The sequence below is a fragment of the Cucurbitaria berberidis genome, assembly GCF_010015615.1.
Source record: "Cucurbitaria berberidis CBS 394.84 unplaced genomic scaffold K460scaffold_1, whole genome shotgun sequence".
Lineage (NCBI taxonomy): Eukaryota > Fungi > Ascomycota > Dothideomycetes > Pleosporales > Cucurbitariaceae > Cucurbitaria > Cucurbitaria berberidis.
In genome coordinates this window covers 640822-667417 of record NW_024468935.1, presented here as the reverse complement: position 1 = coordinate 667417, position 26596 = coordinate 640822, and the positions used below count along the sequence as shown (strand labels likewise).

Here is a 26596-nt window from a genome sequence, read left to right as displayed (position 1 = left end):
ACGCACAAACGTTACACGAAGAATACAACAAGGCCCTGAAATACTCGAGAACCGCAAGAATAGCATCTTACCCGTGCCTTTTAATCGGCTATGATACGCTAATTGATGAGTCTGATGGTGATTGACTACAAGCGACATTGCCTAGCTTGACTGAGTGGCGGCGCTCTAGGTCCACGTGGCAGAGGTATTTACGGGTATTCGATATGCCTACAACATGTGGGTCTGTTATATATCCTCCTCGTCTGCCGCTGACGAAACACAGAGTAGGATACTGGTGGTGTTTTGTGAGGGCGCGTGGAGCCTGGGAAGACTTTCTGATCGACAACCTAGCGGCATCGGCGGCTTTCCAACTTTTGCCGTACATCATCTCAACCCGACTGCTCTAGGCCGACTACACTCCCGATCTGAGTGAGTCGCCCATCTCATGTCCTCTTCGGTAGCATTTGGCCTATCGAGGAACAATTCACCCTAGAACAGGCTAAGCGAGACCCTGCATGAGCGTCGTGCGGATCCAGGGTCCAGACGGACCCGTTATCGGCGAGATAGAGAGACTGAGGCAAGCAAACTGTCCGGAAAGACGAGTACACAACTTTAGAAGGTCAATCCATTCGTCTGACACTATCTGTCTCTGAGGGCCAATCGCATCTTATAATGCCACTGTAAAATGCGAGTATTAAGGTATGCAACTAATCCGAGGCATCCAGACCAGCATGCCACATGCACCGCCATACCTCGTCACACACACAAGCGTGACAGGCACCCGACCTGGCGTCCATATCAGTGGCACAAGAACATCCGGTTGGTCCGGCTGGGGTCGCTTCGCGCTTCACGTTATCAAAAGCTGCAACTAATCCGGGGGATGTGGAACTCTCGGCGCGACTACGTACCCAAGGCCCAAGCTCCTCGAGGGAGTCAAACAAAGGCACGCATAAATACAGCTTATCGCTCGCTCTCTTTGTTTGGAAGTAGGTGAATATACGCATTTGTATTTCGTTTCAAGTCTAGGTCGAACCGTTGCGAAGACTGCTCTGCTAGTATAATAAATTTTTGGGGGCGTCGAAGAGGAAAAGTTGGGATACTCACAACCAACCGTTCACTCGTGCTTTCGCTTTTTGGTTGCATCCATTCTCTCTTCTACCGTTTTCAGTGACTAGGAACCTTCAGGTGAGTTACTCCTGTCCATTTTCTGCCGATTCAATGCCATATCCTGCCTTGTCACCCGGAGCCCCGGACAGGCGACCACGATGTCGGGTATAGAAGTCTAGAGCGTCACATCCATTCCGTTGGAGCGTTTCGCAGTAGCACAGCAATCATGGGATTCTCAGGAGAAGAAGCGGTCAGCTAAAACGCATATAGCTCGTTGTACGGACTTTCCAACAGCTCCAACGCATACCTGACAGCTCAAAACATACCATCCCAACCATCCAATATCACCTCAGAACAAGTCAGCATGTGCTCTTACACGTACTCGTGGTACTACTGCAACCACGATTATTACATTTGGTAAGCTCAAGCATAAAAGCACAGTCCCCAATGCACAATCAGGCCATACATGGGGGAAAGTGAGGCTGACATGTCGCAGGGCCAACAGCATTGAAGTCTGCTCATCCCGCCTGCTTTCTGGTTATTCCTACGACGCGTGGAGCATCGACATGTGCAAGAACATGACCGTGTCCTGCGGCGGCTTCTCAAACTACTACTGCACCGATTGCTCCGAGGACGTTGCGCTGGAGTATGAGCTGGACGAGTTGTAGACTTCACCGCTTGATGGCTGGTAAGCCTCACTTATCGACCCCTCGTTGCCCTGGGTGGCGTTGCGGATGCGGGAGAAACGCCGATGTGGGTGAATATCATTGCGGAGCATGCATTGCAGAACGACTGACTTGTATATGCATGCACCTCAGCTCACACTTGGTTTCCTTCCCCGAACGAATGGCTGGGCTCCTCCCCACCCTTCTGCATGGCTTGGTTTCACCGTCGGACGTATTGGTCGGATATAGACTCACCGCCTTCTCTCTCAAACTACTTACGCGGTAACGAACGGCGACTCTCCACGTACACGCTGTGTTTGTCTGCATTTTGAGCGCTATGTCTTTTCATTTGGTTAGTTGTATGAGCGTTATCGGCGCATTGCAGGTGCTATCCCTACAGCTACAGGGTGCATGTAAAATGGCTTCCCAATGGCGTTTGGGTTTGAATTTGACTTTGGTTTATTAGGGAATTTCAGCTCGCACTAGTTTTTCATTGCGCACATAATATAGATCACATTATGGCATTGCGGCTCTAGATTAGATTCCAATAAACTAGTATCGTTTACAGTCCCAGACAGTCAGCATCCCCTCCACCCCTACCTATCGTCCGACTGCTCGAACGTAATCTTAATACTGGGCAGTCTACTCTGTTAGACTCTCTTCTGCGGTCTTGGGACTGACACCAGACCCGTCGTCCAGCGTCCGTTGGACCTGCTCTGCTCGTCGTCGTGCGTCGACGTACATCATGAATTCTTGGTATGTCCGCGGCATTACCCTAATGTTCTTGGGTACCGTGAACGTATAGTTGAACTGGCCTGTCGGCTTCGAAAAGCCGTGCTCCACGTCTCGTACCTTCGAATCTATCCGAATCTGCACCCTTGTGTATTCGCTATCGGCATTGGCCTTTTCACCAGGCGCTCTGATGAGCGGCGGGTCCGTATATACCACAGTCGCTGTGAGGTAGAGTATGCTGCCTACCGGCACTGGGTTCTGAAATGTCGATGGGTCGAGCGAGACGAAGGTAGGGCGTGCATGTGCGAAGGCTGCGGCAGCTGTGAAAGCAAGCTCGAAAGTCTGCTTGAGGAGGAAGCCACCGAATATCATGAATTGATGTCGGTTACGGAATTGAGGCTGCATAATCGTTGCGGTCTGGAGGCGCGTCGCGTCCATGAATACGACATTTTCGGGTTGCCTTAGGCCATCGTAGGGATCTGGAAACGTCAGCTAGGTAGGGTGGAGCCTGTGATACTGGACATACCATGGTACTGGAGTTGCTTCTGCCAGAAGGCATGGATGAGGTCACTTTCAAGATCATTAGGCGTGTGCTTGAGAAGCGAAGTATCTCGTCGCTCCTTCCGAATCTTCGAGTTGCGTTCGCCTAGAGCATACAGTCGCTTCTCCTCTGGCGTCTCGACGATCAATGGGTTGACGTTCACCGGCCTGTGTGTCTGATTAGTGACTAAAGAACCCCAATGATTCCTTGGATCCTACTTCTTTGTCGCTGGATCCAGTGATACCATAGTGAATGTGCAATTGATCAGCACGTCCTTGTCGTTGACCTCCTCGCCCTCTTTCGGCGCCTTTGCAACCTGCATCGTAATCTCCAAGCTGCTCCTGCCAGTCGCATAAGTGACACGTCCGGACAGCTGAAGGTCGCAGATCTCAGTGAGTGGGCTATGGATTGTAATACGGTCGCAGCTAGCTGTTACCGTCGTCACAGCGTCTCCGGTGTGTTTATACCTATGGGATCTTAGATTGAGTCTGGCTACTCGGCGTAGCGATTGAGGCTTACGCAATGACGCCAGAAAGGGCATCAAGATCCATAAAAATAGTTCCAAGACGTATATGGCCTGAGGAATTCAGATAAGTATCGAGGAGCCATGGATCTCGAGCTAGCGGTAATACGACAGAATGATAGCTGTCATTCATATGTTTCGGTGTCAAATCGCGCTCTTTAGGCACCTCAGACTTGCTAGAAGGCGCTTTCGGCTCTTTGCTTTCTGCCTGTTGCTGTTGTAGAGCTTCTACCCAGGGCGTGCGCACTCGCATTGACGTGAGCTCGCGGAAAACGCCATCAGTGCGCTGCGGCGCGCTGGATTGGAAGCCTCGAGTCGCCAATGCGGTTGCCGGTATCAATGAAGAGCCTGATTTGACGCAATTGCATCGTGATACCTGACTGACACGTCGCAGCGCAGTCTTTGCGATGAGCCCCATGTTGGTGGATTGGGTAGAACTTCCGAGGCACGAAGCTCGCGGAGGAAGTGACGTCTGAGGTGCTTACCGAGTCATGGTCTTGGCAGCCCCTATGCCCATTCAATCTCACCTGTTCTCGCATCTCAACGATCTTAATGTCGCGCTCTCGCCCCGTTCCACGGTCGAAATCGACGTCTCGAGAGGATGATTAGGTCGATTGAGCTTGGACGTGCGGTTCTCTGCTCACCTACAATGAATCTTGAGCTCTGGCTCACCACATTGATCACAATCTCACCACAGCAGGACGATATTAACACCCAACAGCTCAAGCCAGCGCAAATTCTTGAATTCATGTCGACTGGGAATGTTTGGGTTCGCCGTGGCCATGGGATGCACGTTGAGCTACTACTTACGTTGCGGGAAGAGCCTCTTCCGTACAGGCAGCTCCAAGATCTGGTCGAAAAAATCCTCCAGGCACCGGTAAGCATAGCCTGCGCGGCTTAACCTCACTATGTCTGATGGGGCTTGTAGGTGTGGGAGCAGTTGATGCTACAGCCTTCACTTCCAAGCGACGTCGTGCTGGAGCCCGGAGTCATACATCTCAATATCAACCACGCTGCCGATGGTGGACCGCAAGAAGAGCAGCGACGCCATAGGATCTTTTCAGATGTACCAAATTCAGACGTACGATCACCGGAAGGGTTTCCAACCATTTCTCTTTGTTCGGTTCGTTTTCGCATGGACATAGTTGAGGCCAAGCAACTACCGAGGGCAGCGAACAAGAAGTTGAAAGCGTCAGCAAGGAAGAGTGAAAACGTCCAACTAGAAGACAGGCCACAAGATCAAGAATTAGGAGGAGTGTTCGATGTTATCTCGGACGAGACAAGCCCAGCTACTACTAAGCTGCACACTACTTACACTCCTACTCTTGTAGAACTACCTATGGAACGGAAGCGCAAAAAGTTGTCGATGACATCCAGCATAAGATCAAACTCGTCACCGACGCCTCGCTCAGATTTTCAAGACGGCATGGAACTAACGTCCGTTTCTAATCGACAGCCTAATACGCTTACAATAATCACTGCCTCTGATCGAGGGAAACTTGAAAGTATAATCGATGGAGCCTTACGGCTATCCGTGTGTGGTAGCTTGACTAATAGGTCGAAATCTGGTCTTAAAATTAAAGCAAGCACGTTTTCTCGAGGTCTGGCGGACGTTGCTCCTGCTTTGTGGAAACCAGGATATTTGCCCGTATGAGAGAGACTTCCCGTTATCGCGGGTATGCTGATGTTCTTGCTAGGCACTATCACTAAGAGCTCAGATGGTGCCCACCATCAGTCGCTCTCTCAGTCGTGTGGCTTGCTCAAGGACTATGCCCCTATCGCTCAAGAACAAATTGACTGAATTGATAACTGTTCCACACCAATTTCCATCCGAAATCCTAACTCACCCAGATCTTGTCGCGGAACAAAACATTGGGCGACTTACCTCATCTATCGCTAGTCGGCTTTGGCAGCACCTACAGAAAAATCTGGTGAGCAAGTCGGCGACGACACTACAAGGTTTTATGACCTCAAGTTCAGGAACAACGGCTCACTCGGAGTCGGACGATATGTTGGAGGAAGTGCTACAGCAACAGAAGTATCAGCATATACCTAGACCTTGCGCCGACGAAGATGAAGACACCCATTTGCTTGATGGAGAGTCAATGGTCCGCGAAGCCCCCTGGTCGTCCACAAAACTTGAGGGTAATCTGCTGAGAAAGCGTACTGTTAAAAGTTCAACAATCGATCATGACTCCGGAGAAACTGGAGACGATCTACTGCTTGATCCGGTGTCCCAGGAGATCAAAACGACTGTTAACCTCTTCAGCAAAATCGAGTCTCGCTCTTTACACTCTGGCTCAAGCGATTCGCTTCCGAGTCATGATGTCTCTCCGAACAAGCTGCCCATACAAGCTCTTCAGTATAGCCTCGACTCGAATTGGACTACGAAACAGCCATTTGACCGCTCCTAGCCTCCGTCCTTTTCCGTTTCTCGCCAAGAACGAACAGCCGCAAGATGATTTATTGTTTGGCGAATATGGGGCGCCTTATCAGGAGTGGCGCAAGTTTGCTAGTGGTGCCAGTTACACTCACTTGAAGGCAGCAGTCCAGTCCGTTTCATTAAGCAGGTTTGAAATTTGCGCCTCCCTAGATTGAACAGTTAGATTTTGTAAAGATAACAATTGAGGTCGGATGACATGCTTTCGATTTTTCGAATCCAAGCAATGCGCCGATACCCGTAGACAAAGGTGCGGTTGTTATTTCGACTGCTTCATCGCAATCTTGATTGCGCTATCCGCGGAACTCAAAAAGGGGTTGATCATTAATTGCGTTGCACGACCTGGAAAAGAGGAAATCCCTAGTGTGCTTACCCCAAGGGGCCCGCTACCCGGTACCCGGAAACAATCATGACCAAGCTTATCTCTGGGCCGACGCTGCAAGCAATCGCCCAAAGTTGAAGTAAAGACGCGCACAGTATACGTCAATCCCCGGTCTAGAACGTCTACTATTCCACGGTAGTCCGACCTATTTGCATTGGTCTTAAAAATCAACTGGTACCTGCCAAGGGTTCAGTTACAGGCTGCATGCTTGATATCGTTGATCCCTTCATTCACGAGGCATCGTGGTGGAGGAGGAGCTTTCCTGACAAACTTCTTTTTCAGCAATTGGCAGACATCATCGGCGCTGGAGCCCAGGAAAAGGATGTGAACGTGGTCGTGCGAAGAAACATAGTTACTCCCTAATCGTAATCGGCACCTTCCGCCAACCCCAGATCCACAAACGAGCAGATCCACATTCATTCATCTGGCACCGGCCAATATATAGTTATGACTTCAACCTCACTTCCATTCCCGCAGGTACAGTAGCCGGGCACGTCCCTAGTTCACGCCGTCAAGTCATCCAGGACTCCCGTGAACGCCCCGCAGCTCCGTCGGTTCAGGAAACCGGTGACTGGTTGTGAGGCGATTTTACACGAGATGTTACAGAGTTGGTCGTGATGAGGCAATGGTTACGCACCGAAATCCTGCGATATGCGAGTACCGATGAGGTGCTCATCTCGTGGCTCCAAGGCGACGTTTCGGCGGAAAATTGCGCACGAGTGATTGAAACCGTCCGGCGTTCTGGATAGTCGGAACCCAAATCCTGGTTGAGGGCAAGAAGACGCGAAAGGTGTGCGTACAAGGCGCTCGAATGCTTGTCCAAGGATAGGTTTTGGCCTAGATCTGCCAAATCAAATCATGGTTGTACCCGCTACTTGGCCTAGTCAATAAGCGATCGGCGACCACGGAGAAGCCAAAGGACTCAACAATGGGATCGTGACATGTCTCATGTTTGAATTTCAAAACATTGGATCGCGATTCCCTTGCTTAGCTGACGAATAGACGTCTGCGAAAGTCGCTCACATTAGTGTCAGCACGTTCGCGTGGGCAAACCAAACTTCGGGCTCAGGGCTAACTATGCGATGACATATGGACAACTGCCTGGGCCGCTTGACGGGTCGTATGGATAGCTCGATCTACGTAACATTCAAACCAAGAAGCAAACCTAGTTCTACCTCATCTCGCATGCAAAAGCAAAGGGTTTTTGAGAACGTCCGAATTGGCGTCTCGCTTCACGACCCTTTCGTATAGAGCAGTTGTGTGAGTGGCTCGAAAACCCACGGCTGTGGTAGATACGATACAGCTACCCGAGTTGCGCTTGAATCCCCTGGCCTGATCGACGATCGATTGCATTGAGATCACGAGTTTGTACGATGCTGGACTTGCATCTAGCCGTGGCAACGCTTAGCTTGGTTATAATTCAAAGAAGCAGTTGAGGGTTGCGACTAAACACTATCGTATTCCCCACTATCAAAGCAGCGTGTCAAACTAAAAGATGGCAAGCATTGTAATTAGTAAACGGGACGGGTACGAAGCAGACTCTTGCTGGCGCGAGTGCAGGTACAAGGCATTCAAATCTTGCAATTTGCTGGATACAATTCCGCGCCAATAATTAGTCGATTTCCGGCTGCCGCATAAGGAGGCTTGCATACATCCAGACAGCCACCGCACATGGTGGTCGGGCTCTCTGGGAAAAGCATTATTCTCACTTACTTTGCACTCAACTGTGATACACAAAACCCTCCTCGACCTATATACTTTTACCGTCACACCAGGGTCTGTCTACATTAAAAGATGCAACTCGCTTCATCGGAAGCCGATCATTTGGTCGAGCCCTAAGTTATAAAAGCGACGCAAGTCGTTGTGAACATTTGTGGCCGCTATGCCTTCAGATATTGCTGCCAAATACCCCATTGGGAGCAAACCAGCAATATCTTTCGTACCGTACCTAATATTCTGCTCTTATCTTGTCAGTCTTATTGGAGCCTTCACAACCGTTGAGCTACTCAACCGAAGAGTATCTGGATCAGGGTGGAGATCATGGTTTGCATAGTCCGCCCATGAATCCCTTTACGCACAACTAATGCGAAGTAGGGTTCAAGTCGCTGGCTGCGCAGTTTCGTTCGGTCTAGTGGCTATTTGGTGTATGCACTTTGTAGGCAATCGCGCCATCGTGCTTGGGGATGGAGAACAAGAGATTCAACTCTATTACAGCCTGACATATACGACAGTGTCTGCGGTTCTTCCTGTCGTCGTCATCTTCATAGGCCTGTTGGTCGCTGACCGTTTCTATAAAGGAAGCAAGCGCCCGATGACCCGTTTCGCTTCGCTTTTGATGTGTGGAGTTTGCGCCGGAGCCGCCGTGACAGAAATGCATTACCTCGGAAACAACGGTACCACAAACTACCACCTACACCTGAGTTGGCCTCATATAGTCGGTGCTGCTGGGATCGCGGTTGGCGCCTGCCTCCTATCGTTCAGCCTGTTCTTCCACTGGAGTCAGCATTGGATGAACAACATCTGGAGGCGTATTGTGGTGGCCTTTTTCCTCGCTTTGGCCGTCTCGGGCATGTAAGTGACGTCGATGTACCAAAGTGAATGTATGACATACACTGACATTGTATCCAAAGGCACTGGACCGCTGCAGCAGGCACATGGTACGAGATCCGCGGCTACCATGTGGGACCAGGACGGGAGAGAAACATCAATCTCATCATTTCCCTCTGTCTTGTAAGTCAACCGCCCCCGTACTGAATTAATACTAACCATCTCAATTAGTGCCTCAGTGCTTGCGTTGTGTGTTTCTTACTCGGGTTCCTCAAGCAACGCCAGCGAAGGTTGCTCAAGGATCGCGCACAGCAGGTTGTGCTAGCAGTTGCCACTTTTGACGCAGAAGGAAGGCTTCTAGTGAGCCAGAGCGGATTGATGCCTTGCCAGACAATCACTCAGCAATTCCACCAAAGAGTGAGTTCTCAAGCATACACCATGTAAACACGCGCACTGGCTGACTGGTGTAGACCTTTGATGATGACTTCAATACCTCACATCCAGTCTTCCAATGGATCTTTCGAGTATCTCGTAACTGGTCTGGCATCTTAGATCTCATCCCCTCGATGCGAGAACACCTACAGATGACCGGCTACCTTCAAGCCAACTCGCCAACGCATGGAGGCAATGAGCGAGTATCCTCCAGTGATGATGACGACACGAGCTACTCTGCCACTTTCCGAGAGCTGTTCTGTGTCACAGCCCATGAAATTGCGAAGACCCTTGACACTAGTCTTCCAAACCTAGGATGCCTATACGAGGAGGTTTTGACGACGGGAACGCTGTTGAATAGAATCTTGTGGCAAAGCAGCTATGGAAGCAAGACAATCCTGGCGGCCGATGTTGCAACCTCGACAAGGGACATCGAAGCAGGCATTATAAGTCCTATCTTGTTCGGCAAGGGCCAAATGCTGGTACTTACCAAGCAGGTCGACACAGACGAAGCAAACAGACTACAGAACCTTGGGTATGGCTTCGCAAGCATTGACCAAGTTAGTGACCAACTTGCTCGAAGCCTCCAGATCTCTCGTAATGACCTAGAAGACTTGGTCAGCCGTTTGCATTCATTTAGCCGAAGAAAGGCGTGCATTCCAGAGATTGGTACCTACATCGCATCCTTCCTGATTCAGCCGTCGCCCGCCATGAAAGGTCTCGAAGTTATTGTGCCCCGAGCTACCCCTGATCGCCTGCCCATGGTCAAGTTGAGCGACGAGGAGCTCGATAGTCGACAGATGAGCATTATCGCCTCATTCAATGGACTTTCCCTGGAGGACTGCCTATTACGTACTAGCCAGCGAACCGGAACGATGTCAGTCGATGGTGACTTCCTAAAGAAATTCCGCAATAAGATCTTCGATCTCCTGCGAGACTGCCCTGAACAAACACTACGCCGCGCAATCTTCTCCGCACGGCAGCTAGACGTCACACATGGCATGACCGGCCAACAGGAATCCAGGCAAGCTACTGTCTTTGCGTTTTGTGGCATTAGGGAGATCTATATTCAGTCGCTGCAAGGCGTGACGCTGAAAACAATCCCTTTATCTTTCTTCCAAGCCTATCTTAGGTCGTACCCAGGATGTCCGGACCATGCCATTCTCGCGCAGAAGAACCATAGAGAGTTCAGCAGTCTTCAACAAGTCCCGTCCATCACCAAGCCACCGGCTACTCATCCAAGTAACAAGTGGCTCAGGCGGCTGGGAGCGAATAGGCTACCATCTGTCGATATGACCTCGCGGGCGGACTCTTGTTCTGAGGAAGGCCTCGTTAATGGCATGGGCCAAACAGAGATGACGACCCATCCATGGGGAGGTATCATGGTGACCTCGACTCAAGACGTTATCATTGACGAAACGAAGGACGGTTTTGATATGGAAATGCAAGACTTAGGCGTGAAGGCCGAAGTGGGCATTGCGGAAACAGAACAACAGACAATGGCCGACAAGCTAATGTCTATCATAACAGGATTCCGCGATCCTCACGCGACTCGAGCGCTGCCGAAAACTCTTTACTATGGCAGCAGCCGGAGGTGATAGCTTAACTCGGGTGCTAACCGTCTGTGTGAATGTGTATATGTTTTCCTTTACGAACTTTATTGCCGTTTTCTTTCCTTCGAGATACTGTCGAATACCCTCACATTGCTCATGCGGGATGGGCTGGACTGGGCTGGACTGGGGGACATTTGATTGGAGCGCATTCCGGACGGTTTGCTCGAATGTACTATAATATTATATTTATGCTGTATAAAGATAAAAGTTAGTAATGCGAACACGATGAATGGTTCTAAAAAAGGGAGATGCAGATATCTCGACAGCCCATCCTGGTCCATGGTAGGTAGCGGGACGCTTGGCGAATGACGCTCTGGAAACTTTCTACGCCCCACGTTCTACCAACATTCACCACGTTGGGGCTTAATCTGGGTCTTAAGCAAAGCTCGGCTTTCTCACCAAGAGCACTTCTACATATCATTGAACACACTCGTCATCTAGTGCGCCATTTCTCCAGCAATCGCAAGCTCCGCGCACATCGAGTCCGACCGCGGCAGCCCCTCAGAATGTCTGCCCCTCCAGACTCACCTACATACACCCTTTCGCCCCTCGCAACTCTCACACCGCCGTCAAACTCGCGAACATGGCAAAGCGCACCGCACCCGTCACTTCCAATTGTCGCAACAGCATGCTCCGACCGCAGTGTGCGCGTGTATAGCCTCACATCTTTTACGCTCCTCCACTCGATAACTGGTGGGCACAAGCGCAGCGTGCGGAGCGTGAGTTGGAAGCCCGGGACCCAGGGGCAAAGTGTGCTGGCAACAGGCAGTTTTGACAGCTCAGCGGGGATATGGAGGAGAGACGAGCGCGGCACGCTGGAGGACGACTTCACAAACCGGCGCATAGGCTCGGCAGAAGACGACGATCAGGATGACGAAGCAGATGATTACCAATTCTCCTGCATCCTCGACGGCCACGAATCTGAAATAAAAAGCCTCTCATGGAGTCCGTCGGGCCAATACCTCGCTACATGTTCGAGAGACAAGAGCGTTTGGATATGGGAGGAGCTAGAGGACGATAATTTCGAGACGGTTGCTGTGCTACAGGAGCATGATGGCGATGTCAAGTGCGTCGCATGGCATCCAGAGGAGGACCTGCTGGTCAGCACGAGTTACGATGATACTGTGAGGTTATATCGGGAGGATGCGGACGATTGGGTGCAAGTGAGCATGATTGATGGACACGACAAGACGGTGTGGTGGGCTGAGTTCGAAGGCAGCGACATGAGCAAGAGAGACTTTAGGGCACAAAGAGTCGGGTTGGACGGAGAGAAACTGCGTGATATTGAGGCGTTAGAGCGGTCAGGACCACGGCTAGCGACTTGTTCCGATGATTGCACGGTGCGTGTATGGCGGAGAAAGCCGAAGGAACGGGATGAGAATGCGTCGAGTAACACGGGAATCCCGAGTATCATCCGCTCAGTGGCGATAGACGAAGACTGGTACCAAGAAGCCATCCTGCCGCAACAACACGAACGCGCCATCTACTCGGTGTCATGGAGTCATATCACAGGCATGATTGTTAGTGCGGGCAGCGATGGTAAAATCATAGTGTACAAAGAGAGGTGGAGGGCTCAGACACCGAAGGGGGCCAACGGCGTTGAGATGCATGATGACCAGGGCGCGACAATTGAAGATACACAGCCGTTGACGGAGTGGGTAGTGGTTGCGGAGTTGATCTCTGCACACGACGTGTTTGAGATTAACCATGTTTCGTGGGCAAAGAGGGCTGACAAGGGCAAGAGATGGGATGACGAAGAAGTGATTGTTAGCACTGGAGATGAGGGCGAGGCCAGGGTGTGGACATTGGATGAGACGGGTGTATCGCAAGCGTGAAGGCCTACTACCTGCCTACGGGAGTGCTTCTAGCCGTGGCCCAGCCGTTCAAGTGAGCATGCATAAACTAGCGTTGTAGCACAACTTTGCGAATAGGAGATGCTTCCAAAGACTCAGGGGCTACACCACCATTACAAGAATGTCCTCACTATGACCTCTTTCCACGTTGCCAACTCCGTCACATGTGACTCTTGACGACTGGACCAAACAAAGTTGGCAGGACTTGCTCGTGGGTGAGACATTATTCAAGCTTCTTGCACCAGGTGTGGCGCAGGGTGCATTATGTGCCTATTTCGTCATCTGCCAAGGGTGCCGATCTGGATCAGGGAACATGCCCAAAATTATGAACTGCTGCCAATCTACGCGTGTCAACATCTCGTCGATAAATCCATCGTCCTCTCTCGCGCCATTTTACCTGTGATTTCTTTCTACTGTGCTTCTCAACGTCAGGTTGTGTAGTCCTCTCATCTCGTCCTTCCCTGTTCGATTGGCGCCCGCGCGTCATCGCAACTCTTACACCTAAAGACTACACGCACATGTCGCCGAAACGAAAGCGATCCACTGCTGCTTCCTCGATCAAATCGTCCACCATGGACATTGCGCAGCCCTCTTCCCGCGATGCGTCCGATGAAGGCGCCGAGGATGCCGTTCTCAAGGTCGTGGTGTCGGAAAAGGAGCGTCAGGCTGATGCCAATGGCGCCTCAAAGCGAACACGCGCCGCGAAGAGCGCAAACGAAGATGAGGATAGTGATGTCGAAGCAGAGGAGCGTGCGAGCAAGAAGAGCCGGCGCACGTCGTCCATTGCTGGAGGCGATCACGGAGAGCAAGGAGAGGCGGGGACAATGCGCATGGAAGCTCCTCCAAAGGCCGGGTTGGTGGACCCAGTAGGCTATAAGACAAACGCTCCGCCAGAGGGACGCCCCGTCAGAATCTATGCAGATGGTGTCTTTGATCTGTTTCACATCGGGCACATGCGCGCACTTCAACAAGCCAAGATTGCCTTTCCAGACGTTGTTCTTATAGTCGGCGTTACTGGAAACAAGGAAACCCACAAGAGAAAGGGTCTGACAGTCCTGTCGGCACGGGAGCGTGCTGAGAGCGTGCGCCACTGCAAGTGGGTGGACGAAGTCATAGAGGACTGCCCATGGATAGTCACCACCGACTTCCTCGACAAACACCAGATCGACTATGTAGCCCACGACGATCTTCCCTATGGTGCAGATGAAGGCGACGACATTTACGGCCCGATCAAAGAGAGGGGCATGTTCCTCGTCACCCAGAGAACGGAGGGTCTGAGCACGACAGGCATCATTACCAAGTAAGCGTGTCCCGCCCTCCACGTTTTGACAGATACTAATTCATAACAGGATCGTCCGCGACTACGACCAGTACATTGACCGCCAGCTCAAGCGCGGAACATCCCGCAAGGAGCTCAACGTTTCATGGTTGAAGAAGAACGAGCTTGATATCAAGCGTAACATGGCGGAGCTGCGCGACAGTATCAAATCGAACTGGGCTACGACTGGCCAAGAACTCAGCAAGGATTTCCGCCAGTTCTGGCAATCAAGTCGCCCCGCCAGTCCTGCCAGGACGCCAACGCGGGAGGTACCCGATGCTCTCGACGCTCAGGTTGCGACCGCTCGATCGCCGTCTGCTTTGTCGCGACTCAGTCACTTGGATATACCGCGTGCCGGCGCCAATGCGAGGGAATCGTCCGAGTTCGCTGCTGGATATAATTTGGGTTTGATTGGTGGAGTGCGCTCATGGGTAAGTACAGCAAGTGTTTTTGGTAGAGACCAGGTTCTAACAATACTATAGATGGCTCGCAGCCGCCGCAATCTGAACGACAGCAGACCGCAGAGCCCGTCAGACCAAGATAGCTCTGACGAGCATGAGGCGCGGAGTCCGCAAGAGGCGCCCCGCGGACGCGCTGGCAAACAAACGAAGTCGGAACCAATGGATACTGCGGCTTAGGAAGCCTGCGTTGTCCTTCCTCGCAATCTCTAAACCACAAATTTGACTTTCTCTCCTTCGACTCGTTTCTTTGCTTGGTTACTGAATGTACAACGAAGCGCTTGATTCCACCAAACGCCTGCATCAAGATACCAAATGGGAAGTCGGACCGACTTTCGAATGGATGATTACATTATTGGCAAAGAACGATACACCCGTGCGACATGCGCATGCACGTTGCAGTCGGGGAGTGATTAGTATATTGTTTGGCGTCGCTAGCAAAATGAGGTTTGATATGATACCGGCCCGGCAGCTACCTTTGCCCCCAGCCTCAAGCATCCGCCCTGCGTTCCCCTTTCTCACATTTGTAAATCTTCGGTTTCCCTACCCAAACGTCTTGTACTGATTGTATGTACAAGGCGTAGTGATGGAGTTGCTCTTCATCGTCATAATAATCCACGATTTGATTTGCTGTCCTCAAACAACCTTGTACCAAACGCATTGCTGTCCCACGAACAATCGCATGGCTGTTTCCTCTCGGATATCTCCATTGTCACTATTGTCGGATTTGACCATGGATTGCTAACAGCCAGATATGTAATGAAGTGAGGTCGTTGACTGCATGCGCATACTATGCTAAAGCTCATCGACCATCCGTCTGATTCTCTTCAAAACAGTCCATACTCTCAATCACACTTATACTCGGAGTCATCGTACGCTTCTACCACTCATTTCCGCACATCACAACGGATCACCACCACACGCACAAGCATATTCTTCTCGCCCTCCCAAGTCGGTACAACATCTATCTCACCCACCCACTCACCCATCAACCAAGCGACCTCTTCATCGAACTCTCCACGCACCGGCACAATGTGCATAGTCCTCTTCGCAACCGCAGCATCATGCTCCTGCCCCCCTACACCCACATACCCCTACCTACGTCTCTGCCCCGCTGCCCGACAGCACGATCCTATCAAAGCGTGTCCGGTCGGGAGCAGAATCAGCCAGACGCTGGGGTATGCCGGGGCGTGCTTGTGGTGTAGGCAAGTGGGGAGGGAGAAGGCGCGGAATGAGAGGCGGGAGTGGGCCAAGGGCCGGTTGATGGACTCTGCTAGAGATTCTTCTTCTGTTGGGGAGGACGGAAGTGGTGGGGGGAAGGGATTCGTGAGGGGGTATGGGAGTGGGAGGTTTGTTAGGTGGTGAGGTGTGGGTTTAGTGGGCGTTGGGAGATGGTATAGGATAGGTCGTGGTCAGTTTGGAGGATCTGCTGAGTGGCGAAGGGGGAGAAAAAGAGAGAATGAGATGGAGAGGGTTTTGGAATAGGACATGGGGACCTGCATTTGCATTCGGCGACTAGCATAGTTTGGAGTTTGATGGGGTTTAGATCTTAGGTACTAAAGAGGAAAGCCGGTCAAGCATACCTGGCGTCAAGGGTCTGTCGATGCATTGGCGACAACGGAACGGGGCAATCCAGTGGATAGTAGATAGCATGTGTCAATGAGTCCTCCAAGCGCCTTGTAAAGTAAGTGACCACTCATGTTGCAATGCTAAAGAAGAAGACCAACCCCGAAGGAGATCGTGTGACATCGCCGCGTTTTCCATGGTGGTGTCGTTACTGCCTAAGGATGTGACGGGCGGACTCGCGCAGCCCTACTACATATATTTTATGGGCCCCTCGTTTCTTTTTCTTCCTCTCCCGTTCTTCGATCCGGCCATGCCTCCTCCGGCAAGGATAACCCACGCTTGCTGCACATAAATCACCACACGTTCCCCACTGTCCGGCCATCTCCCCACAAGCAGCCTTCGGTCGCTGGCTCATCATTACCTGTCATAGCATGAGAGGTCGCTCTGCTTTTGCGCCCTCTTGATCCTCGCTCTCCTGCAACACGCGCTGGCGATGATCTCGAACGAATCAGTCGTCGCACACTTGGCGATTCGTCGGATCTGCGAGGTTGGGATGAGGCGGTAGCGTTTCAGTTACCATGTCACGCAGTGGCAATGGCACTCACTCACATTCGCGCCTACACTGGATACACGACAACAACAACAACAGCAACAGCAACAGCAACAGCAACAATAACAACACCACGGAGACGATGCGCACGGGTTAGACCTCAACCTCGACGACCGTGAGCGGAATCTATTCTTGCCAGGTGGCACGCGAGCACACACGGCGGCTTCGTAGCTCCCGTGGCCTTCCGCCACATGTCCGCTGGATGAGGCTGAAATCATGCGGTCAGCTGCGTGAGCGAGGGCGAATCATGCGGTTTATCTTTTCCTGGTCCGATGGTTGCAAATGCCGACCCCCAAATTGCTCGCCCTGCTTTTCACAGAAGTGAGGCTGACGGGATGCGCCGGCCAATCTCGGTTGCTGATTCGATTGCGGCTAGCCGCATTCGGGCCATGGAATTGCATGCGTGCACATTTTGATGCATTGTTCTCCCTCACAACACTGTTCGCCTAATAATGTATGCCAGCGAGCGGGACAGCGCTACTGCGGCTTCGCGACACCGGTATGGATCCTCGACACGGCGACGCGGCGGATGACTAGCGGTGAGTCGTTGGGATGGCCTGGTTTGCAGCTTCATAACTCAGGAGGTGCCTCCGAGGTACGCCCAGCGCCCGTCGTCGTCCAGTAGCGAGGGCCTCTGCGTATCCAAGTATTAATTCGCACATCTAAGAACCCGGTTACGGGTTCAGCACTGATGCTGTCTGTGCTCTTCCTTTAAACAAGAATGCAAGGGCTCCCGCTCCCACCCTCAGCCTCCAGCCCGCACAACCACACACTGCTTCAAGAACGAGTCAAACGCTGTTTGAATTCCGCAACGCACCTTGCAGCAGTCCCACGCCTTGCTGCACCGTTACTACTACACTCAGTAGTAACCTTCCTGTCTGTTTTCTGTCCTCTTCTGCGCTGTCTCCACTTTGCCTTTCCTGCAAAGTGGCTCTCGTCCGAAGCCGTCTCTTAAGGCTTCCGCAAACGTCCTTGTCCTTCATTCAGCGCAACTGACCACTTTGTCCCACATCACTACATTAACACGACACAAGCCCTAAGTTAGTGCTTGCAAAGAACTCCTACACATCTTGTATCCAAGGGGGCACATGCAAAAAGGTACACCTTGCCCGAGCACGACACCCGCATCTTGCCGCATCTTTCAGGCTTGTCTGACTCGGAGCTGCCTTGCTGTTTCATGTGGCAGCCTGCAGCTTCTGTCAAACAACTCATGAACACGTTTTCAGCTTGTGTTTTGCAAACGGCCCTGTCTTGTATCGTTTGGTAGGCTAACCAGTGGCAGTTCGCGCTTGTAGCAACCCCATGCGCTTTTCTTGAGCCTTCGCTTCCCAGAACATTATCATCAACCACTTCGCCGCTCACGCGCCCGACACAACACTAGTTCAACCGTCATTCACCACCCGTTACGTCATCTCATGAGAATCCGACATTCGTTGCAGAAGAACTGCAACCGCTTTCGTCGGCAACAGGAGATGAGGACCCAGACGCCCAACGCCGCTGGCAGCCGTGCTTCTCCTTTCAGGTCCGAACATGCCTATCCTCCCCCATCTGCAAGCGCGATAGACGTGGACAGTAGGAATTCATCCGCCTCGACATGGCATCGCTCTCTCATATGTACAGAGAGTCCGTTGGTTGGAGAGGAGCAAAGCATGGAGCGAGGGATACGATCGTATACGTCAGAGGAGGCTGCAGCAAGGGACTCCTACTTACCCGCACCGACACCACCCCACCAACGGAACATTCCTGAGCAACTCGCGGAACTTCTCATGACCATGATCGGCGCAAAAGAAAGGAATGGATTAACCGGGGAAGAGCTAGCGGAGTCATTTCGAGACGGACCAGATGCACCCCCTGTTACCAAGCAATCCCTGGGCGAGCTCGATATTCAGAACATTATCACCAATATCAAGCTACGACATGACGTCAACTTCGACCGTGACCTTAGCTTCAGGCCGAACGTGGACGGCGTTAAAGGGCAAGAGAAAACGAGGGCGACGGAAAGGTATAGGAGGGCGTTAGTGGCCGAGCTGCAACTCTATGTTCTACTCTCACAAGAAACACGACCACTACGGGGTGTAGAACACATGAAGAGAGAGGAGATCACTCGCCATGCTGAGCGAAGGCTACCGACATTTTTTCACACGATCCGAGATGTGCTGAAGAGCCTGGTGCCAGATCGCGACCATTCGAGAGTAGACGAACATTTGGACGTCTCCATGTTGATGCAAGAGATAGAGCGAGGAGTCTGCGACATGGTACGGCTAGCAGAGTGGATGGCGCATTTGCTCAAGGAGCACTGTGCGCCGATGAGAGATCAATGGGTTGATGCCATGGTCATTTCAACGAGAAAAGGTGTGACCGAGAACAGCTTGGAAAAAATCGTACAGGGGCTGTGCGAATTGCTGGGGATACTGGAGGCGATGAAGCTGGTGAGTTGTTTGGATCGGATCAGATGTCGGGGACACCGCTAACTCGTTCCAGGACGTTGCAAACCACCAAATCCGAAACCTGAAGACCCTCTTGATCGAAGATACGATCAACTTCGAGAGGCACTACCATCTAGACAAATTAGTGCATGGTCGGGCAAGGGTCAACATGAACATTGCTCAAAACTGGTATGCGGATGCAAACGATGAGTTTGGTTCGCAGTGCACGCCTCGACGAGACGCGGCAGGCTTCCAGCTTGAAGTGTTCACTCGTGCTGTTGTCGCCATCCTTTTTGGCAAAGATGGTCGGAGCGACTTTCCCGAGACCTTCTACCTGGATGACGACCGCTTGCAGACACTGAAAACCGAGATTGACGACCTCGTCTTCTTCGAAGTCTGTATGAGCATGTTCGCAATATTGGCTAAGCAATTCGGCTATGGTGCCCCTTTGTCTCTTTCAATCGAACAGCAACTCCGGGCCTCCATCTCAGCGATCATGGGCGAAGCTGTTGGCCACGGTCCTCAGCAGTGGATGATGAACTCCGAGGCACTTTCGCTGGAGATCCTACGGCAAGCATCACGTCTTGTTGGCCAACCGCTAACATATCATTTCGATTGTTTGGCAGACGCCAATCACCATCTTCGCCTCCTATTCACTGAGAGTTTTGCTCATCATGCCGCTCAATTGGAGGCCACCTTTCTCCCTCAGATTCTCGGCAACATAGACCGTCACACCAGCGCATCGCCCATGGACCTTTTCAACAGCCTGGTGTCCATATCTCCATCGATGCCGCCACACCCAACGTATCCGTCGCAGCCCGTCGCCTCCGAGACCTTTGCATCCGCGCAGCCCCATCCAGAAACTGCAAAGTTGACCGACCTCGCGAATCGCATTACTCATATTGTGCTTCTCCACTGGCGGGTTTGGGGACCCATCGCCTACGTCCAAGACGACGATTCTCAACACTCGTCAACATCTCCCTCTGACGAGGAGATAGCCAGGCCCTCTGTATCGCCACAGCCGACTCTTGCGCATCGACCACAACCACAACTTCCGGAAGAAGCAGCGCAAGTGGTAGCAACTATGATGACAGGCGATCCACTCGACTCCGGTCAGGAAACACACGTCCCGCATCAAACATCATCGCAATAACGCCGCTCGTCAAAATTTCTTCATTCACATTCCGTCAGGCGTTGGCGGAAATCTCATCTCATTCTTCTCTTCTGCATAGCGATACCACATTCAACCACAATAGTCATTCTCATGTATGATATCTTTCGGATTTTCTTTTGATATGAAGGCAAATACGTTCTCATAGGCTGGCGCAAGATTAGGTGATGACTTTCTGGGTCTCATTTTAGCGAAGCATTTCTACAGGATTTGGGGCGCATAGTGCCATATAATACATGGAGGATCAATATTATGACGGGGGAATTATTAGTCACTAAGCAGCGTAATGTCCAGTTATTTGGTTTCTTTTTCGGTTCTATTCGTGCACTTCATGCGGCCGGTGGCGAAATCATTACCTGTACGTACGCTAGACGATTGTGTATGTGAAATACCGCCCACCTGTTCCCATGGTAATTGAAGGCTCTGACTATGCTGCTAAGCCAAACTATAGGAGAGCTAACTTCAAATAACCCGAGAAAGGCAGTATGAGCAAGGGAATCGAAAAGAAAGCGCACGATATGCGAGGATAACAAGAGGTAGTCGGTAAAAGTGTTCAAGGTTTGACCGGCTCCGGATTCCTTGTCGGAGCCGATGGGCTTCTTACTTCGGACTCCGGAATCTAAACATGCGGTAAGCTTTCACGACAGCTACACCACGGCATACCCGAAGCTAGGACATGAACAGGGGGTAAATGTGTGACAGGAAGTCAGGTCGTAACCATTGGCCACCTTGTTTCGTACTCGCCGTCCTTGAGCTGCCAGGTAAGGAACAGTGCTTCTCTCGACCTACCAGATTCCACTTCAATCAATGTCAAGTGGCTTGTAGTGCGATTCATCAGCGCTCCCAGATCAGGGCCAGCTGAGAAACCGAAAGAAGTAGTAGGAGGTCTCGCTTCTTATTATGGTCAGCAGGCATGCCTACCCTAATTCCAAGACCTTCATAAAGAGGACTCTCGGAGTTGAGTTGGCCATCAATAGACCATCAGTCAACCACTCATTCTGTCTAGAGGCTTGACCTGTCAGACTTCTTTCTCACTCCTGCGCAACGATGTACAAGGCTGTCATCGCCCTCTTAGCAGGCTCATCTGCAGCTACGGCCATTCCCGATTTCTTTCCTCGAAGCCCCTCCTCCAGTGCAGCGAAAGCTTGCTCCCAACTCAAAGCAACCTTTCCAAGCAATTATGTCGACTCGTCAAGCTCCAACTACCAGGCTGAAGTGGAGCTTAATTGGTCAACGAATTGTGAACTTCCCGCGGCATGCTTCTTTACACCTACTAGCACCGACATGGTCGCCAAAGGGCTTTCCATTGTGACGAAGGCGGGTTCTCAGTTTGCTATCCGGAACGGTGGGCACAATCCCAATGTCAAGTTTGCCAGTGTGGATGGGAGCGGCGTGTTGTTCGACATGGGCCAGATGAAGTCCCTAACTTTGAGTTCCGACAACTCTATAATCCATGCCGGTACGGGCAACAAGGGTGGCGACGTCCAGAAAATTGCAGACTCTGTCGGAAAGTCTGGAGTTACTGGTCTAAACACTGGCGTCGGCATCTCTGGTCTCACGCTCGGCGGTGGCTATACTCTTTTCTCTCAGCTCAACGGTTTGGTCACAGACAATATAGCGAACTTCGAAGTTGTCCTTGGTGACTCTTCCATAGTCAATGCCAATGCAACCAGCAACACGGATCTCTACCGTGCCCTCCGCGGGGGAGGCAACAACTTCGGTATTGTCACTCGCTTCGACATGCGGACGTCGCCCGTTCACAATATCTGGTACACACTCTTTACACTTGACCCAAAGGACTACGCCAAGTTCATGCCCGCCCTTGCGCAGGTTCAGGCCAATATGGAAAAGGACCCCAAGGCCAATGTCTACATGCTAGCCGCAAAAAACGAAGTCGAAGTCGCACTCTTCTATGCCGAACCCGCAAGCGCAAAACCCGACGCCTTTGCTCCACTCCTGAATATCACTCCCCTCGAAACCCCCGTGCCCCCAACAAACGGAACAGTATACAAGCTCGCGCAAATCATGTCACCGCCTGAAAATTCCGTCGTGCGCCAGATCGATTCTGTCATCACTAAGCCTAATGCCGACTACTACGTCGCCCTATTCAAGCAGATCCTAGAGCAAGCCCCTACTTCAGGCTCTGAAACTGACCTCGTCCTCGCAATCAAGCCAATGGGCTCGCGCGTCCCCTCCGTCGGCACAGCAAAAGCCGGCGGCGTGCCCAACTCGCTCAACATGCCGCCCATCTCGCAGACCTGGACGTCCATTCTCGTGCAGTACAAAGACAACAAGGACAAGGATATGATGACGCAGATCCAGAAGAATATGGATACGTGGATGACGGCTAATGCGCGCAAGGCCAATTTGCTTCTTCCTAATCTGTTTGCTAATGATGCTGGGGCGCATCAGAACGTCATGGCGAGCTATGGATCGGAGAGCTTGGATAATCTCAAGGCTGTGAGTAGGAAGTATGACACTGCACAGGTATTTCAGAAGCTACAGGCGAATGGCTTCCTGGTTTCAAAGGCGTAGATGGCGACTTGAAGACTTGTATCTCTTGTAGTATTATTAATAGAATATATGTGTAGAACTGTATAGTTTTTTTGTATGTCACATATTGAGCAACTCTAGAGGGAAATTGAGAACTTGAGAAGAAGAGTGTGCCTCCAGCACCTATCAATGATACCACCCCTTGTCATCGATGCCAGGATTGTTGAAACCCTTATATGCTAGACACCCAAGGTCTTCGGGGGAGTTTACACGCAATACCACGCCATTGTGTTGAAATTATGCTGGCCAATGTTCCCCAAGATCCCAACTCTCCAAACCAGCTCCACGGGTTCATTCATTTCCTAGTCGTACCACTCTAGAAGGCCTTTGATTACGTATGGAACTCCAAGTGCACGGGCCAAAACATCGAGCGAGTCATCGAAAGTCTTCGCTATCTCGCTGTCTTCAGACTTCATCCATTCTATAAACCTCTTACGATTTTTGCATATCTTGAGCATGTCGATCCACTGAAAGCCATGTTTCGTGATATCTCCCATAACTTTCCTGCCAGCAGGGATTCGGGTACCTGTCGTACTAGAGACCCAGGAATTAGATTTACGGCTGCAGAACTCATCCTCGGTCTCGAGAATGAGTTCTCCATCGCGCCCCATGATCAGAATCAAGGGGGAATCGTGGTCCACCTCAGATCCAGTCCCATATCTTGAACTGAAATGCAGCCTTATTGCAGCCGTTGGTGTGACTTCGATGCGTTTTTCGAGGATGTCGACTACGTTCAGGCGCCACATTTTGTCTCGGGGATTCATCCCGTGTTGCTGAAGCTGAAGATCCTTGATTGATGGGAAACGGCCAGATTCGTAGGAGGAGCGCAGCTCTCGTGCGATAATGTTCTGCAATCGTAATTGCTTGAGAACTGATCTCGCGAGTGGCGGTTGATTATCGACGACCTCAGGCGCGTACTGCGGACCTAAATTCGCATATTGTACAAGATCCTGGTCTGCAACGATCATTTTTGCAGTCCCGAGACAGAGGCTTTCCAGAAGTGGAAGCGTTGGCCCTCTGACAAGACTTTCAAACACGAATGGTGAGATGTTTTGTCCTTCCAGGTGAAGGTGTGTGAGACGAGGTAATAGCCTGTCCAAGGCCTTGCACATACTATTGCTACCCTTTGGCTGGTCCAAATCCCAATCAGCAGACCCCTTGAAATCGTGGCCCCAAGTCCTGAGCTCCAATTCTGAGCATGATGATGGCAGAGAATCAAGCAGAGTCGCCACCAGTTCAAGAGGAATGACCTGTATGTCCGCTTTTCTCGAATCGTAACGTATATCGGTTGGGTTCCAGCGGAGAGAATACGCGACTGATGGTGCGATCTGGTACGAAAAGGTGGTTAGACCACCTAGCTTTGCTTCTATCAAGGAAGCTAGCTGCTCCGATACTATAACTAGATAGATATTACCAGGGAAGAGTGCGCCTGCTGTTGATAGTGAGCGTACATAGTATCATATCCTTGAATAAAGTGGACTCACGTGGTATTGGGCTGATGAGAACCGACAGGTTGCGAACCAGCTCTCCCGTACTGCGTCGAGCAGCCTTCAAGGAGCGAATAAACGGAAGGCTACTTTGGTTGTTGATCGCGACATAGGTCCACAGCAGGGGCGTTCCTAATGCATTCCATTCCTTATTGACCCTCATTGCGTTCGTAAAGTCTCGCATCGTTCCTGTTCGATAGACATCTTCTAGAATCTGAACCTTTAATTCCGTGGGCAATGCTTCGAAAGAGGGCATCCTGCAGGATCTGTGTTCGAATTTTCGCTGGCAATGGCGTCCTCGCCTAGACTATCGTCGCGAAGTTGAGATTCTGCGATGTTGGCGGTAGAAGGGTGCCTCTAGCTTTGAGGAAACGGAGGAAAAGAGGCACAGGAAAACTAGAGCTACGTTCGTACAATATAAATTAAGCGAGCACAGACATGTTTGTCGTGGTACGAGTGACAGTAACAGTAACACGGTTATTGAAAAGACGACGAACGAATCATGTCAGCTTGAAAAAGAGTTGTGTCTTGTGTGATTCGTTCGTCGCTTTTTTACTTTTTATTACCCTTGTCGGTGGCGCCTGTAGATGACAAGAAGCGGTCCTCATCGACTGATCATACTGAAACTAACGATCGTAGTCCAGTTTGCCACCGTATAACCATTTTGAGTAGAATATTGTCGTCTATTGAAACATACCTACGTAGTTAGTCGCGTCATGAAACGGGCTCTGAAGGACGACAGCAGCAGAGGCTCCGTAGTGATGCTGTGCGTAACTAGTAGTGATAAGCAGTAGAGTCAATGAACTAGATTCAAACTAAATAGTTGAGCTTGTGTATACTGTCCATGTCACGTCCTTGTGACACAAATTCTTGTCACCGCACATACCGGCTCTAGTGCAGGAACTCATTGAAGAAGTTAACTGCACTCCTCTTTGCCCTCTCCAACCCTGCCTTTTGCTTCGGATCGTTTGGATTTCCACGCGCCGCAAACCCATGTTGAAGGCCTGGGAAATACACATACTCCCACTGCACACCCGTCTTCGGCAGGGCATCCAGAGTGTACTTCTTCAACTCGTCTGTAAACATAAAGTCGTTCTCCGGCGCAATGACCTGTATCGGCACCTTGATGCTGTCAATCTCAGACTTTTCGAGCATAGACGGATGCGCGACGGAGATAGCGTCAATCAGGGAGGGGTCGGCAGCGAGCTTCAAGCAGGCCCAGGCACCATAGCAGAATCCTATGGCAATGACTTTGGAGTACTGCGACTTGAGTGTTTGCGCCGCAGCTTTGATTTCTGGCCAGCGGGCTTCCTTGTTGTGGCGGTTTAGGAAAGCCCCAAGGTCGAAGTTCTTGGCCTTTTCGGGGTCGGAGAGCGCGTCCGGGTCTACGACTTCGCCATCAAAGCTAATGAGTGTTAGTACATATACTAGTCATTAAGCGTCATAGTGTTTACATGTCGGGAACGTAAACCGTAGCATTGGCTTCTTTGGCGTAGTGGTCGGCCAGTATACGGATGTTAGGAAGCGTCCAACCGAAGATATCTGTGATGATGACGATAGCTGCCTCCTTGGAATCGCCAGCTACGTAGGCTTTGGCATTGTTTAGGGTGGACTCTTTGCCGGTGGGTGTTCCGTTCCACTTGAAGCCCGTCTTGCAATTTTCGCAGGACATAGTTGATGATTCCGAGTTGATTTTGCTTTTGCTGGGAAGAGAGGGATATGGGTAGTAGCCGGGATACTAGACACAATTGCAACGGGGGATTGAAGGATTTAAGTCGTTCCCTCCAGTTCGAAGTGGGGCAGCAGGACCACATTAGTTCAGCAGAAACGCTAGAAAAATCTACCTATTTTGGCCTTTTCCGTACCAGTAACCAATGGCAAAATCTTACGACTGCATTTCAAATGCTGTGTGTTGGTGGGGTCGGTGACGACAGAGCCTTATGACGGAGATAAGGCTGAAAGCGTGGCGCGAACCCCCGCCGATATCTGGCCGCACTCCTTTTTATTTGCCCGACATCTGAGACATGGACCTGTGGGTTACCTTACTTTGGCAAGCCGACTTGTTTCTTATATATGGCAAGCACGGAGTATCATCGCACCCCGAAACCACAGCCGTATCGCTTTGTCGACCTAGATAATCCCGAAATGCTGTTGCAAGTCGCATGCAGAAAGAACCAATGTAATTAAGTTTGC

The 26596-nt window shown here is 51.2% G+C and overlaps 11 protein-coding genes across 11 annotated transcripts; 8 read left to right on the top strand and 3 right to left on the bottom strand.

The window, feature by feature from the left end:
- Positions 1 to 1450: 1450 nt before the first annotated feature.
- K460DRAFT_372222 (uncharacterized protein) lies at positions 1451 to 1754 on the top strand (the record flags this gene model as incomplete). The annotated part of the gene is made up of 2 exons (XM_040934492.1): positions 1451 to 1503; positions 1583 to 1754. The coding sequence occupies 2 exons, from the start codon at positions 1451 to 1453 to the stop codon at positions 1752 to 1754; spliced, it is 225 nt and encodes a 74-aa protein (XP_040792365.1).
- Positions 1755 to 2168: 414 nt separating this feature from the next.
- On the bottom strand, positions 2169 to 3976 carry K460DRAFT_326000 (Thioesterase/thiol ester dehydrase-isomerase). Its single transcript, XM_040930613.1, has 4 exons — positions 3544 to 3976; positions 3243 to 3491; positions 3010 to 3191; positions 2169 to 2962 (listed from the first exon to the last, which is right to left on the bottom strand). Exons 1-4 carry the CDS (start codon positions 3963 to 3965, stop codon positions 2394 to 2396), a joined length of 1422 nt encoding a protein of 473 aa, XP_040792364.1. The 5' UTR covers positions 3966 to 3976; the 3' UTR covers positions 2169 to 2393.
- Positions 3977 to 4196: 220 nt separating this feature from the next.
- On the top strand, positions 4197 to 6085 carry K460DRAFT_411618 (uncharacterized protein; the record flags this gene model as incomplete). Its single annotated transcript, XM_040937484.1, has 3 exons — positions 4197 to 4424; positions 4476 to 5195; positions 5245 to 6085. The coding sequence occupies 3 exons, from the start codon at positions 4197 to 4199 to the stop codon at positions 5959 to 5961; spliced, it is 1665 nt and encodes a 554-aa protein (XP_040792363.1). The 3' UTR covers positions 5962 to 6085.
- A 2014-nt stretch (positions 6086 to 8099) lies between these two features.
- Positions 8100 to 11182, top strand: K460DRAFT_381714 (uncharacterized protein). The gene is made up of 5 exons (XM_040935374.1): positions 8100 to 8412; positions 8464 to 8940; positions 9000 to 9099; positions 9148 to 9333; positions 9387 to 11182. Exons 1-5 carry the CDS (start codon positions 8252 to 8254, stop codon positions 10944 to 10946), a joined length of 2484 nt encoding a protein of 827 aa, XP_040792362.1. The 5' UTR covers positions 8100 to 8251; the 3' UTR covers positions 10947 to 11182.
- A 285-nt stretch (positions 11183 to 11467) lies between these two features.
- Positions 11468 to 12796, top strand: K460DRAFT_399908 (WD40 repeat-like protein; the record flags this gene model as incomplete). Its single annotated transcript, XM_040936272.1, has 1 exon — positions 11468 to 12796. The coding sequence occupies one exon, from the start codon at positions 11468 to 11470 to the stop codon at positions 12794 to 12796; it is 1329 nt and encodes a 442-aa protein (XP_040792361.1).
- A 590-nt stretch (positions 12797 to 13386) lies between these two features.
- K460DRAFT_272972 (choline-phosphate cytidylyltransferase B) lies at positions 13387 to 14770 on the top strand (the record flags this gene model as incomplete). The annotated part of the gene is made up of 3 exons (XM_040927843.1): positions 13387 to 14114; positions 14164 to 14563; positions 14615 to 14770. 3 exons carry the CDS (start codon positions 13387 to 13389, stop codon positions 14768 to 14770), a joined length of 1284 nt encoding a protein of 427 aa, XP_040792360.1.
- Positions 14771 to 15050: 280 nt separating this feature from the next.
- Positions 15051 to 16154, top strand: K460DRAFT_3966 (uncharacterized protein). The gene is made up of 2 exons (XM_040936110.1): positions 15051 to 15116; positions 15169 to 16154. The coding sequence occupies exon 2, from the start codon at positions 15383 to 15385 to the stop codon at positions 15953 to 15955; it is 573 nt and encodes a 190-aa protein (XP_040792359.1). The 5' UTR covers positions 15051 to 15116; positions 15169 to 15382; the 3' UTR covers positions 15956 to 16154.
- Positions 16155 to 18181: 2027 nt separating this feature from the next.
- Positions 18182 to 20345, top strand: K460DRAFT_399906 (uncharacterized protein; the record flags this gene model as incomplete). Its single annotated transcript, XM_040936271.1, has 2 exons — positions 18182 to 19195; positions 19248 to 20345. 2 exons carry the CDS (start codon positions 18182 to 18184, stop codon positions 20343 to 20345), a joined length of 2112 nt encoding a protein of 703 aa, XP_040792358.1.
- A 1065-nt stretch (positions 20346 to 21410) lies between these two features.
- K460DRAFT_411613 (FAD-binding domain-containing protein) lies at positions 21411 to 22898 on the top strand (the record flags this gene model as incomplete). Its single annotated transcript, XM_040937483.1, has 1 exon — positions 21411 to 22898. One exon carries the CDS (start codon positions 21411 to 21413, stop codon positions 22896 to 22898), a length of 1488 nt encoding a protein of 495 aa, XP_040792357.1.
- A 320-nt stretch (positions 22899 to 23218) lies between these two features.
- K460DRAFT_349945 (uncharacterized protein) lies at positions 23219 to 24659 on the bottom strand (the record flags this gene model as incomplete). The annotated part of the gene is made up of 2 exons (XM_040931456.1): positions 23219 to 24348; positions 24401 to 24659. 2 exons carry the CDS (start codon positions 24657 to 24659, stop codon positions 23219 to 23221), a joined length of 1389 nt encoding a protein of 462 aa, XP_040792356.1.
- Positions 24660 to 25169: 510 nt separating this feature from the next.
- On the bottom strand, positions 25170 to 26292 carry K460DRAFT_300154 (dienelactone hydrolase family protein). Its single transcript, XM_040929825.1, has 2 exons — positions 25858 to 26292; positions 25170 to 25808 (listed from the first exon to the last, which is right to left on the bottom strand). Exons 1-2 carry the CDS (start codon positions 26073 to 26075, stop codon positions 25295 to 25297), a joined length of 732 nt encoding a protein of 243 aa, XP_040792355.1. The 5' UTR covers positions 26076 to 26292; the 3' UTR covers positions 25170 to 25294.
- Positions 26293 to 26596: the final 304 nt, after the last annotated feature.

Bases quoted from the DNA above. Each gene is read 5' to 3' on its own strand.
- K460DRAFT_326000 (XM_040930613.1), bottom strand. From the start codon at position 3,965: ATGGGGCTCATCGCAAAGACTGCGCTGCGACGTGTCAGTCAGGTATCA. The intron at 3,492-3,543 runs GTAAGCCTCAAT...AAGATCCCATAG, and splicing joins GCCCTTTCTGGCGTCATTGC to GTATAAACACACCGGAGACG. The intron at 2,963-3,009 runs GTATGTCCAGTA...TGACGTTTCCAG, and splicing joins GAAGCAACTCCAGTACCATG to ATCCCTACGATGGCCTAAGG.
- K460DRAFT_381714 (XM_040935374.1), top strand. From the start codon at position 8,252: ATGCCTTCAGATATTGCTGCCAAATACCCCATTGGGAGCAAACCAGCA. The intron at 8,413-8,463 runs GTTTGCATAGTC...AATGCGAAGTAG, and splicing joins GGATCAGGGTGGAGATCATG to GGTTCAAGTCGCTGGCTGCG. The intron at 8,941-8,999 runs GTAAGTGACGTC...TTGTATCCAAAG, and splicing joins GCTTTGGCCGTCTCGGGCAT to GCACTGGACCGCTGCAGCAG.
- K460DRAFT_3966 (XM_040936110.1), top strand. From the start codon at position 15,383: ATGCTAAAGCTCATCGACCATCCGTCTGATTCTCTTCAAAACAGTCCA.
- K460DRAFT_300154 (XM_040929825.1), bottom strand. From the start codon at position 26,075: ATGTCCTGCGAAAATTGCAAGACGGGCTTCAAGTGGAACGGAACACCC. The intron at 25,809-25,857 runs GTAAACACTATG...AACACTCATTAG, and splicing joins ACGGTTTACGTTCCCGACAT to CTTTGATGGCGAAGTCGTAG.